General features: G+C 41.6%; 2 protein-coding genes across 2 annotated transcripts in view; both read left to right on the top strand.

The window, feature by feature from the left end:
* Positions 1-1,911: 1,911 nt before the first annotated feature.
* On the top strand, positions 1,912-4,898 carry LOC137537860 (mucin-2-like; the record flags this gene model as incomplete). The annotated part of the gene is made up of 2 exons (XM_068259810.1): positions 1,912-4,698; positions 4,743-4,898. Coding segments are annotated over 2 exons (2,943 nt in total), but the record flags the coding sequence as incomplete, so codon positions are not given.
* Positions 4,899-10,511: 5,613 nt separating this feature from the next.
* LOC137537713 (intestinal mucin-like protein) overlaps positions 10,512-16,985 on the top strand; it is a 280,540-nt gene continuing 274,066 nt past the window's right edge. Inside the window, exon 1 of the mRNA XM_068259654.1 lies at positions 10,512-10,981. Within this exon, the coding sequence (XP_068115755.1) occupies positions 10,765-10,981 (217 nt within the window). The 5' untranslated portion in view covers positions 10,512-10,764. The remainder of the gene's footprint in view (positions 10,982-16,985) is intronic.

The raw sequence follows: 16,985 nt of genomic DNA, 5'->3' as shown, positions 1-16,985 counted from the left end.
ACATTATTGACATCAGCAACAATTCCCACATCAACTACTTCTCTCTCTACCCGAGTAACATCCACTCCATCCTCAACTCCGTTAACATCAACATTAACTCCTACATCAATTACTTTTCAATCTACCCGGTTGACCTCCACACCTTCTTCAACTCTTTTGACATCAACATCAACTTCAACATCAACTACATCTACTAGAATAACCTCTACACCCTCCTCAACATTATTGACATCAACAACAATTCCCACATCAACTACTTCTCTCTCTACCCGATTAACATCCACTCCATCCTCAACGCCCTTGACATCAACATCAAGTTCTCGATCTACCCGAGTGACCTCCACACCTTCTTCAACTCTTTTGACATCAACATCAACTTCAACATCAACTACATCTACTAGAATAACCTCTACACCCTCCTCAACATTATTGACATCAACAACAATTCCCACATCAACTACTTCTCTCTCTACCCAATTAACATCCACTCCATCCTCAACGCCCTTGACATCAACATCAAGTTCCCGATCTACCCGAGTGACCTCCACACCTTCTTCAACTCTTTTGACATCAACTCCCACATCAACGAATTCTCCATCTACCCGAGTAACCTCCACACCTTCCTCAACGCTATTGTCATCATCAACTACCACATCAACTACTTCTCGATCTACCCGATTGACCTCTACACCTTCCTCAACTCTTTTGACATCAACATTAACTCCCACATCAACTACATCTACTAGAATAGCATCTACACCTTCCTCAACATTATTGACATCAGCAACAATTCCCACATCAACTACTTCTCTCTCTACCCGAGTAACATCCACTCCATCCTCAACTCTGTTAACATCAACATTAACTCCTACATCAACTACTTTTCAATCTACCCGATTGACCTCCACACCTTCTTCAACTCTTTTGACATCAACATCAACTTCAACATTAACTACATCTACTAGAATAACCTCTACACCCTCCTCAACATTATTGACATCAACAACAATTCCCACATCAACTACTTCTCTCTCTACCCGATTAACATCCACTCCATCCTCAACGCCCTTGACATCAACATCAAGTTCTCGATCTACCCAAGTGACCTCCACACCTTCTTCAACTCTTTTGACATCAACTCCCACATCAACGAATTCTCCATCTACCCGAGTAACCTCCACACCTTCCTCAACGCTATTGACTTCAACATCAATTTCCACTTCAACGACTTCTCGATCTACCAGAATAACATCTACTCCTTTCTCAACTCTGTTAACATCAACATTAACTCCTACATCAACTACTTTTCGATCTACCCGGTTGTCCTCCACACCTTCTTCAACTCTTTTGACATCACCATCAACATCAACTACATCTACTAGAATAATCTCTACACCCACCTCAACATTATTGACATCAACAACAATTCCCACATCAACTACTTCTCTCTCTACCCGATTAACATCCACTCCATCCTCAACGCCCTTGACATCAACATCAAGTTCTCGATCTACCCGAGTAACCTCCACACCTTCCTTAACGCCATTGTCATCATCAACTCCCACATCAGCTACTTCTCAATCTACCCGATTGACCTCCACACCTTCTTCAACTTTTTTGACGTCCACATCAACTCCCACATCAATTAATTCGCCATCTACCCGAGTTACCTCCATTCCATCCTCAACACTATTGTCATCATCAACTCCCACATCAACTACTTCTCGATCTACCCGATTGACCTCCACACCTTCTTCAACTCTTTTGACGTCAACATCAACTCCCACATCAACGAATTCTCCATCTACCCGAGTAACCTCCACACCTTCCTCAACGCCTTTGACATCAACATATAGTTCTCAATCTACCCGAGTAACCTCCACACCTTCCTCAACGCTATTGTCATCATCAACTACCACATCAACTACTTCTCGATCTACCCGATTGACCTCCACACCTTCCTCAACTCTTTTGACATCAACATTAACTCCCACATCAACTACATCTACTAGAATAACATCTACACCTTCCTCAACATTATTGACATCAGCAACAATTCCCACATCAACTACTTCTCTCTCTACCCGAGTAACATCCACTCCATCCTCAACTCTGTTAACATCAACATTAACTCCTACATCAACTACTTTTCAATCTACCCGATTGACCTCCACACCTTCTTCAACTCTTTTGACATCAACATCAACTTCAACATCAACTACATCTACTAGAATAACCTCTACACCCTCCTCAACATTATTGACATCAACAACAATTCCCACATCAACTACTTCTCTCTCTACCCAATTAACATCCACTCCATCCTCAACGCCCTTGACATCAACATCAAGTTCTCGATCTACCCGAGTGACCTCCACACCTTCTTCAACTCTTTTGACATCAACATCAACTTCAACATCAACTACATCTACTAGAATAACCTCTACACCCTCCTCAACATTATTGACATCAACAACAATTCCCACATCAACTACTTCTCTCTCTACCCAATTAACATCCACTCCATCCTCAACGCCCTTGACATCAGCATCAAGTTCTCGATCTACCCGAGTAACCTCCACACCTTCCTTAACGCTATTGTCATCATCAACTCCCACATCAGCTACTTCTCGATCTACCCGAGTGACCTCCACACCTTCTTCAACTCTTTTGACGTCCACATCAACTCCCACATCAACTAATTTGCCATCTACCCGAGTTACCTCCATTCCATCCTCAACGCCATTGTCATCATCAACTCCCACATCAGCTACTTCTCAATCTACCCGATTGACCTCCACACCTTCTTCAACTTTTTTGACGTCCACATCAACTCCCACATCAACTAATTCGCCATCTACCCGAGTTACCTCCATTCTATCCTCAACACCATTGTCATCATCAACTCCCACATCAACTACTTCTCGATCTACCCGATTGACCTCCACACCTTCTTCAACTCTTTTGACGTCAACATTAACTCCCACATCAACTACATCTACTAGAACAACATCTACACCTTCCTCAACATTATTGACATCAGCAACAATTCCCACATCAACTACTTCTCTCTCTACCCGAGTAACATCCACTCCATCCTCAACTCCGTTAACATCAACATTAACTCCTACATCAATTACTTTTCAATCTACCCGGTTGACCTCCACACCTTCTTCAACTCTTTTGACATCAACATCAACTTCAACATCAACTACATCTACTAGAATAACCTCTACACCCTCCTCAACATTATTGACATCAACAACAATTCCCACATCAACTACTTCTCTCTCTACCCGATTAACATCCACTCCATCCTCAACGCCCTTGACATCAACATCAAGTTCTCGATCTACCCGAGTGACCTCCACACCTTCTTCAACTCTTTTGACATCAACATCAACTTCAACATCAACTACATCTACTAGAATAACCTCTACACCCTCCTCAACATTATTGACATCAACAACAATTCCCACATCAACTACTTCTCTCTCTACCCAATTAACATCCACTCCATCCTCAACGCCCTTGACATCAACATCAAGTTCCCGATCTACCCGAGTGACCTCCACACCTTCTTCAACTCTTTTGACATCAACTCCCACATCAACGAATTCTCCATCTACCCGAGTAACCTCCACACCTTCCTCAACGCTATTGTCATCATCAACTACCACATCAACTACTTCTCGATCTACCCGATTGACCTCTACACCTTCCTCAACTCTTTTGACATCAACATTAACTCCCACATCAACTACATCTACTAGAATAGCATCTACACCTTCCTCAACATTATTGACATCAGCAACAATTCCCACATCAACTACTTCTCTCTCTACCCGAGTAACATCCACTCCATCCTCAACTCTGTTAACATCAACATTAACTCCTACATCAACTACTTTTCAATCTACCCGATTGACCTCCACACCTTCTTCAACTCTTTTGACATCAACATCAACTTCAACATCAACTACATCTACTAGAATAACCTCTACACCCTCCTCAACATTATTGACATCAACAACAATTCCCACATCAACTACTTCTCTCTCTACCCGATTAACATCCACTCCATCCTCAACGCCCTTGACATCAACATCAAGTTCTCGATCTACCCAAGTGACCTCCACACCTTCTTCAACTCTTTTGACATCAACTCCCACATCAACGAATTCTCCATCTACCCGAGTAACCTCCACACCTTCCTCAACGCTATTGACTTCAACATCAATTTCCACTTCAACTACTTCTCGATCTACCAGAATAACATCTACTCCTTTCTCAACTCTGTTAACATCAACATTAACTCCTACATCAACTACTTTTCGATCTACCCGGTTGTCCTCCACACCTTCTTCAACTCTTTTGACATCACCATCAACTTCAACATCAACTACATCTACTAGAATAATCTCTACACCCACCTCAACATTATTGACATCAACAACAATTCCCACATCAACTACTTCTCTCTCTACCCGATTAACATCCACTCCATCCTCAACGCCCTTGACATCAACATCAAGTTCTCGATCTACCCGAGTAACCTCCACACCTTCCTTAACGCCATTGTCATCATCAACTCCCACATCAGCTACTTCTCAATCTACCCGATTGACCTCCACACCTTCTTCAACTTTTTTGACGTCCACATCAACTCCCACATCAACGAATTCTCCATCTACCCGAGTAACCTCCACACCTTCCTCAACGCCTTTGACATCAACATATAGTTCTCAATCTACCCGAGTAACCTCCACACCTTCCTCAACGCTATTGTCATCATCAACTACCACATCAACTACTTCTCGATCTACCCGATTGACCTCTACACCTTCCTCAACTCTTTTGACATCAACATTAACTCCCACATCAACTACATCTACTAGAATAACATCTACACCTTCCTCAACATTATTGAAATCAGCAACAATTCCCACATCAACTACTTCTCTCTCTACCCGAGTAACATCCACTCCATCCTCAACTCCGTTAACATCAACATTAACTCCTACATCAATTACTTTTCAATCTACCCGGTTGACCTCCACACCTTCTTCAACTCTTTTGACATCAACATCAACTTCAACATCAACTACATCTACTAGAATAACCTCTACACCCTCCTCAACATTATTGACATCAACAACAATTCCCACATCAACTACTTCTCTCTCTACCCGATTAACATCCACTCCATCCTCAACGCCCTTGACATCAACATCAAGTTCTCGATCTACCCGGTTGACCTCCACACCTTCTTCAACTCTTTTGACATCAACATCAACTTCAACATCAACTACATCTACTAGAATAACCTCTACACCCTCCTCAACATTATTGACATCAACAACAATTCCCACATCAACTACTTCTCTCTCTACCCAATTAACATCCACTCCATCCTCAACGCCCTTGACATCAACATCAAGTTCCCGATCTACCCGAGTGACCTCCACACCTTCTTCAACTCTTTTGACATCAACTCCCACATCAACGAATTCTCCATCTACCCGAGTAACCTCCACACCTTCCTCAACGCTATTGACTTCAACATCAATTTCCACTTCAACTACTTCTCGATCTACAAGAATAACATCTACTCCTTTCTCAACACTGTTAACATCAACATTAACTCCTACATCAACTACTTTTCGATCTACCCGGTTTACCTCCACACCTTCTTCAACTCTTTTGACATCACCATCAACTTCAACATCAACTACATCTACTAGAATAACCTCTACACCCTCCTCAACATTATTGACATCAACAACAATTCCCACATCAACTACTTCTCTCTCTACCCGATTAACATCCACTCCATCCTCAACGCCCTTGACATCAACATCAAGTTCTCGATCTACCCGAGTAACCTCCACACCTTCCTTAACGCCATTGTCATCATCAACTCCCACATCAGCTACTTCTCAATCTACCCGATTGACCTTCACACCTTCTTCAACTTTTTTGACGTCCACATCAACTCCCACATCAACTAATTCGCCATCTACCCGAGTTACCTCCATTCCATCCTCAACACCATTGTCATCATCAACTCCCACATCAACTACTTCTCGATCTACCCGATTGACCTCCACACCTTCTTCAACTCTTTTGACGTCAACATCAACTCCCACATCAACGAATTCTCCATCTACCCGAGTAACCTCCACACCTTCCTCAACGCCTTTGACATCAACATATAGTTCTCAATCTACCCGAGTAACCTCCACACCTTCCTCAACGCTATTGTCATCATCAACTACCACATCAACTACTTCTCGATCTACCCGATTGACCTCTACACCTTCCTCAACTCTTTTGACATCAACATTAACTCCCACATCAACTACATCTACTAGAATAACATCTACACCTTCCTCAACATTATTGACATCAGCAACAATTCCCACATCAACTACTTCTCTCTCTACCCGAGTAACATCCACTCCATCCTCAACTCTGTTAACATCAACATTAACTCCTACATCAACTACTTTTCAATCTACCCGACTGACCTCCACACCTTCTTCAACTCTTTTGACATCAACATCAACTTCAACATCAACTACATCTACTAGAATAACCTCTACACCCTCCTCAACATTATTGACATCAACAACAATTCCCACATCAACTACTTCTCTCTCTACCCAATTAACATCCACTCCATCCTCAACGCCCTTGACATCAACATCAAGTTCTCGATCTACCCGAGTGACCTCCACACCTTCTTCAACTCTTTTGACATCAACATCAACTTCAACATCAACTACATCTACTAGAATAACCTCTACACCCTCCTCAACATTATTGACATCAACAACAATTCCCACATCAACTACTTCTCTCTCTACCCGATTAACATCCACTCCATCCTCAACGCCCTTGACATCAACATCAAGTTCTCGATCTACCCGAGTGACCTCCACACCTTCTTCAACTCTTTTGACATCAACTCCCACATCAACGAATTCTCCATCTACCCGAGTAACCTCCACACCTTCCTCAACGCTATTGACTTCAACATCAATTTCCACTTCAACTACTTCTCGATCTACAAGAATAACATCTACTCCTTTCTCAACACTGTTAACATCAACATTAACTCCTACATCAACTACTTTTCGATCTACCCGGTTTACCTCCACACCTTCTTCAACTCTTTTGACATCACCATCAACTTCAACATCAACTACATCTACTAGAATAACCTCTACACCCACCTCAACATTATTGACATCAACAACAATTCCCACATCAACTACTTCTCTCTCTACCCGATTAACATCCACTCCATCCTCAACGCCCTTGACATCAACATCAAGTTCTCGATCTACCCGAGTAACATTCACACCTTCCTTAACGCCATTGTCATCATCAACTCCCACATCAGCTACTTCTCAATCTACCCGATTGACCTCCACACCTTCTTCAACTTTTTTGACGTCCACATCAACTCCCACATCAACTAATTCGCCATCTACCCGAGTTACCTCCACACCTTCCTCAACGCCTTTGACATCAACATATAGTTCTCAATCTACCCGAGTAACCTCCACACCTTCCTCAACGCTATTGTCATCATCAACTACCACATCAACTACTTCTCGATCTACCCGATTGACCTCTACACCTTCCTCAACTCTTTTGACATCAACATTAACTCCCACATCAACTACATCTACTAGAATAACATCTACACCTTCCTCAACATTATTGACATCAGCAACAATTCCCACATCAACTACTTCTCTCTCTACCCGAGTAACATCCACTCCATCCTCAACTCTGTTAACATCAACATTAACTCCTACATCAACTACAATTCAATCTACCCGATTGACCTCCACACCTTCTTCAACTCTTTTGACATCAACATCAACTTCAACATCAACTACATCTACTAGAATAACCTCTACACCCTCCTCAACATTATTGACATCAACAACAATTCCCACATCAACTACTTCTCTCTCTACCCGATTAACATCCACTCCATCCTCAATGCCCTTGACATCAACATCAAGTTCTCGATCTACCCGAGTGACCTCCACACCTTCTTCAACTCTTTTGACATCAACTCCCACATCAACGAATTCTTCATCTACCCAAGTAACCTCCACACCTTCCTCAACGCTATTGACTTCAACATCAATTTCCACTTCAACTACTTCTCGATCTACAAGAATAACATCTACTCCTTTCTCAACACTGTTAACATCAACATTAACTCCTACATCAACTACTTTTCGATCTACCCGGTTTACCTCCACACCTTCTTCAACTCTTTTGACATCACCATCAACTTCAACATCAACTACATCTACTAGAATAACCTCTACACCCACCTCAACATTATTGACATCAACAACAATTCCCACATCAACTACTTCTCTCTCTACCCGATTAACATCCACTCCATCCTCAACGCCCTTGACATCAACATCAAGTTCTCGATCTACCCGAGTGACCTCCACACCTTCCTCAACGCCATTGACATCAACAACAACTCCCACAGCAACTACGTCTCTCTCTACCCGAGAAACCTCCACACCTTTTTCAACGCCATTGTCATCATCAACTACCATATTAACTAATTTTCGATCTACCCGATTGACCTCCACACCTTCTTCAACTCTCTTAACATCAACATCAACTCCCACATCAACTACATCTACTAGAATAACCTCTACACCCTCCTCAACATTATTGACATCAACAACAATTCCTACATCACTTACTACTCTTTCTACCCGAGTAACATCCACTCCATCCTCAACACCATTGTCATCATCAACTCCCACATCAACTACTTCTCGATCTACCCGATTGACCTCCACATCTTCTTCAACTCTTTTGACGTCAACATCACCTCCCACATCAACTAGTTCTTCATCTACCCGAGTAACCTCCGCACCTTCCTCAACGCTATTGACATCAACGTCAATTTCCGCATCCACTGCTTCTCGATCTACCACAATACCATCTATTCCTTCCTCAACTTTGTTAACATCAACATTAACTCCTACATCAATTACTTCTAAATCTACCCTATTGACCTCCACACCTTCTTCAACTCTATTGACATCAACATCAACTCCCACATCAACTAGTTCTCGATCTACTCGAGTAACCTCCACACCTTCCTCAACGCTATTGACATCAACGTCAATTTCCGCATCAACTACTTCTCGTTCTACCCGAATAACATCTACTCCTTTCTCAACTCTCTTAACATCAACATTAACTCCTACATCAACTACTTTTCGATCTACTCGATTAACCTCCACACCTTCTTCAACTCTATTGACATCAACATCAACTCCCACATCAACTACATCTACTAGAATAACCTCTACACCCTCCTCAACATTATTGACATCAACAATAATTCCCACATCAACTACTTCTCTCTCTACCAGAGTAACATCCACTCCATCCTCAACGCCATTGTCATCATCAACTCCCACATCAACTCCTTCTCGATCTACCCGATTGACCTCCACACTTTCTTCAACTCTTTTGACGTCAACATCACCTCCCACATCAACTAATTTGCCATCTACCCGAGTTACCTCTACACCTTCCTCAACGCCATTGACATCAACAACAACTCCCACATCAACTACTTCTCTCTCTACCCGAGAAACCTCCACACCTTCCTCAACGCCACTGATATCAACTTCATTTCCCACATCAACTACTTCTCGATCTACCACAATACCATCTACTCCTTCCTCAACATCAACATCAACTCCCACATCAACTACATCTACTAGAATAACCTCTACACCCTCCTCAACATTATTGACATCAACAACAATTCCCACATCAACTACTTCTCTCTCTACCCAATTGACCTCCACACCTTCCTCAACGCTATTGACTTCAACAACTCCCACATTAACTACTTCTCTCCCTACCCGAGAAACCTCCACACCTTCCTCAACGCCACTGACATCAACTTCATTTCCCACATCAACTACTTCTCGATCTACCACAATACCATCTACTCCTTCCTCAACACTGTTGACATCAACATTAACTCCTACATCAACTACTTCTAAATCTACCCGATTGACCTCCATGCCTTCTTCAACTCTGTTGACATCAACATCAACTCCCACATCAACTACATCTACTAGAATAATCTCTACACCCTCCTCAACATTATTGACATCAACAACAATTCCCACATCAACTACTTCTCTCTCTACCCGAGTAACATCCACTCCTTCCTTAACGCCATTGTCATCATCAACTCCCACATCAACTTCTTCTCGATCTACTCGATTGACCTCCACACTTTCTTCAACTCTTTTGACATCAACATCACCTCCCACATCAACTAATTTGCCATCTACCCGAGTTACCTCTACACCCTCTTCAACGCTATTGACATCAACAACTCCCACATCAACTACTTCTCGATCTACCCAATTGACCTCTACACCTTCCTCAATGCCATTGACATCAACAACTCCCACATCACCTACTTCTTTCTCTACCCAAGTAACATCTACTCCTTCCTCAACGCCATTGTCATCATTAACTCCCACATCAACTACTTCTCGATCTACCCAATTGACCTCCACACCTTTCTCAACGCCATTGACATCAACAACTCCCACATCAACTTCTTCTCTCTCTACCCGAGTGACATCCACTCCTTCCTCAACGCCATTGTCATCATCAACTCTCACATCAACTACTTCTCGATCTACCCAATTGACCTCCACACCTTCCTCAATGCCATTGACATCAATAACTCCCACATCAACTACTTCTCTCTCTACCCGAGAAACGTCCACACCTTCCTCAATGCCATTGACATCAACATCAAGTTCTCGATCTACCCAAGTAACATCCACTCCTTCTTCAACGCCATTGTCATCATCAACTCTCACATCAACTATTTCTCAATCTACCCAGTTTACTTCCACACCTTCTTCAACAAATCCTTCAGGTTAGTACTGAATTTTAGTATTTTTCTTGTGTTTTACTTTATATATATATTTTTTTTATGTGGACAGTATCCTTCTGCCATTTGAAATAATGGCAAAAAATCACTATGATGATTTCCTGTCTGTATAAAGTTTTTAGGCTGATTTTACTGTTACCAACATGGTGTTATAGCATTCAGTATTTTCTCTTTCACTTAGTTTTTATTTGCAAAAGATTATGTGCATTACAAGGTCAAAACTTTCATCGCATTAAACATATAAACCAAGTGCTGTTAGTACATTTACTGATACTTCAAACTGAATATGTAGTAGGTTGTACTTTACTTCAGAACACGAACTGAAGATCAAGCGTCGACACCTCATTAGAAGATTTATATCGTTTCTTACAAAGCCCAGGACAACCAACCGACAGACCATGACTCTAAACATTAAAACGTAAAAAACATTGTTTTTTACGTTTGGAAGCCATTTGCATGAACTTCCCCCTTATAACAGCCTTATGGGCTGACCATAAGGTTGTATTTGACACTTCACCTTTATTGTTTAGGATGAAATATTCTTCCAGAGTAGACTGGGCCTCACTTACTACGCCTGGGTCTTGCAGTAATAAATCATTCAGACGCCAGTTCTCTGTTAAGAAAGGGGTACCTAATGTTTTCAATGAACCCAGTACTATTTGGTGATCTGACCAGGCGCACGACAGGATATCAGTGGACTGAGCATTGGTCATCAAGACAGCTGACAGAAAAACATAGTCTAGTCTGGCGTATGAGTTTTGAGGATGCGAATAGTAAGTATAGCTTCTGTCACCTGTATTGAATGCTCTCCATAGGTCAGTCATCTGATTTGTGTTCAGTGCTTTACGTAGGGATTTAGGAAAAGTTCTACTTCCCTCCGTGGTAGTGCTTCTGTCAATCAGAGCGTTTGAAACACAATTGAAATCCCCTGCTAGGAGCAAATGGTTGGATTGAAACCCTTCCATTTTAATAAATAGATCCTTAAAAAATTGAGCTTGCATCGAGTGTGGGGCATATACATTGCATAAGGTAACCTCCTTGCCTGAGAGAGTACATTGGAGGATAAGGAACCTACTTTCAGGATCCTTATATATCCTTTTAAGTTCAAACTGGACTCCATTTCTGATTAGGATGGCAACACTTCTTGTTTTATTCCCATATGTTGTATAGTAATATCTATTGAAATTTCTACACAGGAAAGAGGGGGGGGGGGGGTGGGATTGTGAAAAATGAGTTTCCTGTAAAAGTAGGATATCTGCTTTTAATTGTTTGTATTGACTGAATGCAGTCCTGCGTTTATTGGGGGAGTTAAATCCTTGCACGTTATGACTAATAATATTTAGTGTCATTGTTATGGGGGGGTAAAAGAAGCGCATTATAGGAATACAAGAGGCTATGTCATCTGCTAGCTGTCCTGAGCTCCGAGCCTTAAGATAGTGAGGGTCATAGGTAGTAGGTGTCTGCGATTGATCATATTGTAAAGAAATAAACATCATAACTAATGTAAACAGGTAAAACATATTAACCTGGACCGAGTCCATTGATGGATAGAAATCACCACAAAGTTTTTTAAATCTACAGGCTACGTCCCCACTTATTAGTGGGGGATGTGTCCTGAGAATCAACAGCCTCCCAGAAAGAGTAGGCTGAGGGGGGGTAACGCTAACTGCACAGAGCCTGGCTTCGGGAAAGCTGCCAGACATGTTAGAAAAAAAAAGCGTTACAAGTCACTGCTAGGTTTACACCTGTTATGTGCAAAAAATATAAAGTATAAAGTTCGGGGCTGCATTAGGGTATCAAAAAGGTTCAGTAGGCAAAAAAACAAAATTTAAGAAGATATCACCCTTCATTCACGGAGGATCTGGAGAGGAGGATCTAGATGCCTGCAGGTTGTTGGATTTTTGCGAGCTCTGAGACCAGATGGGCGAGAGTGATCTCTGACGTGTTCCCTTCAGTGGTAAGGGTGCTCTTTGTAGGCCCAATTTTTGTAGTATCTTATTCCCATCACTGGGTGATTGAGCAACATGGGTGTTTCCGTTCTCCGTAACGATCAGCTTAAAGGGGAACCCCCATCGGTATCGGATTTGGGCCTTTGCAAGCACTGAGGTGATATTTTTCATCTCCTTACGCTTTTCCAGTGTGGTGGGTTACAAGTCCTGGAAGATCTGTATTAAGTGTTCCTCATATTGCAAGTTGGTGGTAGATCTGGCTGCTTTTAGTAACTGCTCTTTGATTAAAAAGTCCTTCAGGCACAAGACGATATCCCTGGGTGGTTTTTCAGGCGGGGGCTGTACTCTAAGAGCCCTGTGAATCCTGTCGCATATGAAGCCCTCATTGGCGGCATCTGGGAGCAGTTTCTGGAAGATAGCCATAACATGAGGTGTAAGCTCTTGATAGGATTCTGGTAGGCCCCGTATACGGAGGTTGTTCCTCCTATTTCTGTTATCCAGGTCCTCTGACTGCGCTTGTAGTGTTTGCACCGTTACTTTTAAAGTATGATGTTCCTTTTGAAGGGTTTTGTGCGAGGCTAATAACTTATCGTGCTTAGTCTCGAGAACATCCGTCCGGGAACCCAGTGACGCAATTTCTTGAGTCAGAGAAGCCTCCACTCGCCGGAGCTCCGATTGGAATTTACCTGCAAGGCGGGTGTACATTTGTTCAAGACTGTCCTCCAGGTCCCGTTTGGTCAGAGAGCGTGACCGTTCTGGTTTAGCTGATGTCCAGTCCGCGCCTCCTTCTGACAAGGAGCCTTGTGATGGCGTGGGCGAGGCGCGGTCATCTTGGGAGGGCATGTTGGAATCCCGCGGCCTTAGGAAGTAGTCCGTCACAGCTCTCTGGCGCCTGAAAGCCCCGTTCTTTTTTCTCTGGGACATGCACCGCTTCTTTATGAGGGGGTGGCTGAAAAATTTGGCTTCTGAAGTTGTGCTAATTACCCCTGCGGGCGTTTTTTGTAGCCCGGCAAGTACGGAGCTACATCTAGCTGCTTCCTTCCTTCAGCGCGCAGCGCATGCGCCCAGCATTCAGTATTTTCTTAACAATTTTTCTTATGATGTCATAAAGTTAGGACATCACTTCTTAAGATAAGGATTTATTGCTAAAGTAAGGATTCAATTCTTATCTTAAGAGCAGGATTAAATGAAGTGAAATGTCAATTCACGAAGATTAAAGCAAGAGTTAATATCTCCAAAGTCTAAGAGACCTGTCGCATGTCCTTAGCTGACACTAAGTTGTGTGTTTTTGGAGACTGCAATGTAAAATTGAGAATTCTGAGTCACTTGCTTTATTTTCTAGTATTTTATGCAGAAAGTGATGTAGAGAGACATCAATTTTATGTAAACAAGGAAATTCACACATATACACACTCACACACACATAGACACACACATACACTCTCTCTCCCTATACTTTCCTGGCTGCCATGTATAGGATCCTCCTGACAGCTGGCTGTAATCATGCTGGCAGAGGCAGCAGCAGGAGAGGCAGAGCTATATTTTGCCTGCTTGTGCTTCTCTATTCACTGTATGTGAGAATGGCTACTAAGTTGATAACTTTAAGCTGGTGCACACATCCATCAAAGTGCATGACCAGCACACTGACATAACCGACACAACGACAAATGGTCTACACAACTTGTATTTTCCACACACAAACCATCTAAATGACCAACTCATTTGCACACTGCATGCGCAAGCTAAATGACGGACTGTATGATATGGCCACATTCAAAACAAGCAAGTTGTTCAAATCACTTTGTATACACATGCCAACAGTTGTGTGAGTTGTTCTGTCAGATGGATCGGGCAAACTCCCTGCTATCAGTCACTTGTCAAGTCATTTGCCACTTGTACACATGCCTGAATATTGTCCAACAGACCAAAATTAAATGACAATCAGGTGGTTTTGTTGGACGTGTGCACGAGTCTTTCAGGATTGAAGGGATAAGATCATACTCTCAGGGCCCGATTCAATTTAGTTTAATTTTTTTCCTAGTGTTCTCCCAGAAGATATTTTTTTTATTTTCTGTTTAAAATCATTTTTAGCACTCTGCTATTGAATAGTAGGCAACAAAAACCTGTCAAAATTAATTTGAGTATGTTCTTGCTTGTTAGTTGCTTAAAATGCATTTTAGGAGGAAAATTGCATTAGATTGTTCCCTCATTGGTAATACTTAGCACTAATCTTTAATAAGGCATGTTTCTTTAGTGAAATTATAGTTAAAATAGTGATCAATGTGAGTCGATAAGTTTTCACTTGCTTCTTTATCTCAAGCATGATATTAGTGAATTGTGGCCAATCATTCTGAATGACACTGGGATTACTGTGCAGCTGTCTCTCATGCACTACAACTGTATTTTCATCTAACTGCCATTGTATTATCACACCGAAATAGACCTGCTTCCCTTCTCTTTCCCCTATCCCAGGATTGTGCAAGCTTTGTAGTGCTAAATAAGGATTGCTATACACTGGTAATATTCAGTTTCTGCCTGGGTATCATCTGGAGACGTGATCGTCGTTGCTAAAAGTATTGTTTTGAAAAGCTAAGGATACCAGGGTATTAAAGAGAGGAAAATAAAAACATTGTTACTTGCTAATTTTCTTCTTATGTTCTTATAATTTATTTCACTTTCTTTGCTGTTTGTATGTGACTCTAAAGCTACATGCACACATCAGATAAATATTGTTAAAAATGACCGATCTACAGTATATTGCCTAACAATTGGTGCTTAAATGACCCTCAACAATATTAATATATGCTGATTAATGACAGATGTCACCCATCTGACAAGATCCATGCTGCTATATCTTTTTGGCCAATGATCGCTAATTATTGCCAAAGTGTTTGGGCTTTGACCAATGATGAACGCTCAAAATTTGCAGAGCATGTTTCAAACTGTCAAATATGAAAGTTGTCTGTTTCCTTTGACTTTACTTGTGTTAACTGTTAACTTTCTCTTCATCAGTCTTATATTTGCAATGCAAAAAAGAAGCTATAGGGATGAGCAGGTCTGAATTTAATTCTTGATCTTTCAGTGAGTTGAGCCTTTCTCCTTGCCACATTCTTTTTCTCCATGTGGTCGTATTTTCGCTGAACAAGTGCAGGCAAATGCGAGGGGCAATAACAATGCCATATTATGGCAGAAGTGTCGAATGACAAATTATTTGCTCCCAGGTTGGCACTGTAAGGACCAAGAGCCACCTGGAAGAGATCCCACACCCTAGTCAGATAGCGGAGGGAAGGATTTTCTCGTTTGTATGCCGATCTCATGCTAGTCAGAGCTAGGACAGAGGTTAGTAATAGCTGTATGATTCATGGACACTGTAGAGAATGTAGGAGTAGTGATGGTCATAATGGGCAATTATGACTACAAATCGCTACGCCGTAATTGCCATAATTATGATTGTAATTATGAATAGAAATTTAAACTACATTACGATTTAGAAAAAATAATCACACTATAGGTCTAGGTTTAGCCTCAAAGAAATGCTTCCCTTTAGGTCTAAGACCTTATGATACCAAATGTTATGACAAGAGAAAAGGAAGAGCTATTTCAATTATAATTTTTTAAAAAGTTTCACTCTATTTATTGTAATCACATTAATAAAAAATCTACTATAAAACCACAATCTGGCATGTCACGGGGGACCAATAGCAAAAACCACTGGTATAGAGAACATGTTTCACATATAAAGCAGCGTTCAAAAGGTGGGTTCACACCAAAAGATTCGGCACAATTCCTGTTTGGTCTTAGTTCAATATCCTTCAAGAATGTCAGATGGTCAGAAAGCAAAGTTGGATATGATCCACGATCAATTTTCCATGCAGTGATTTAGTAATAGACATCCATCAAACATATTGTTTACGTGACTGTTGAACAGATATGTAACTCCATGCTAGGAAAACATTTACTGAAGTACAGATGGAATATTTCAGGTATTCAACACTTGGACTATATCCTAGCCCTGTACTGTAATGTTTGGGAAAGTTCAG

This window comes from Hyperolius riggenbachi, chromosome 11, assembly GCF_040937935.1.
Source record: "Hyperolius riggenbachi isolate aHypRig1 chromosome 11, aHypRig1.pri, whole genome shotgun sequence".
Classification (NCBI taxonomy): domain Eukaryota; kingdom Metazoa; phylum Chordata; class Amphibia; order Anura; family Hyperoliidae; genus Hyperolius; species Hyperolius riggenbachi.
This window is presented reverse-complemented; position numbering and strand designations above follow the sequence as displayed.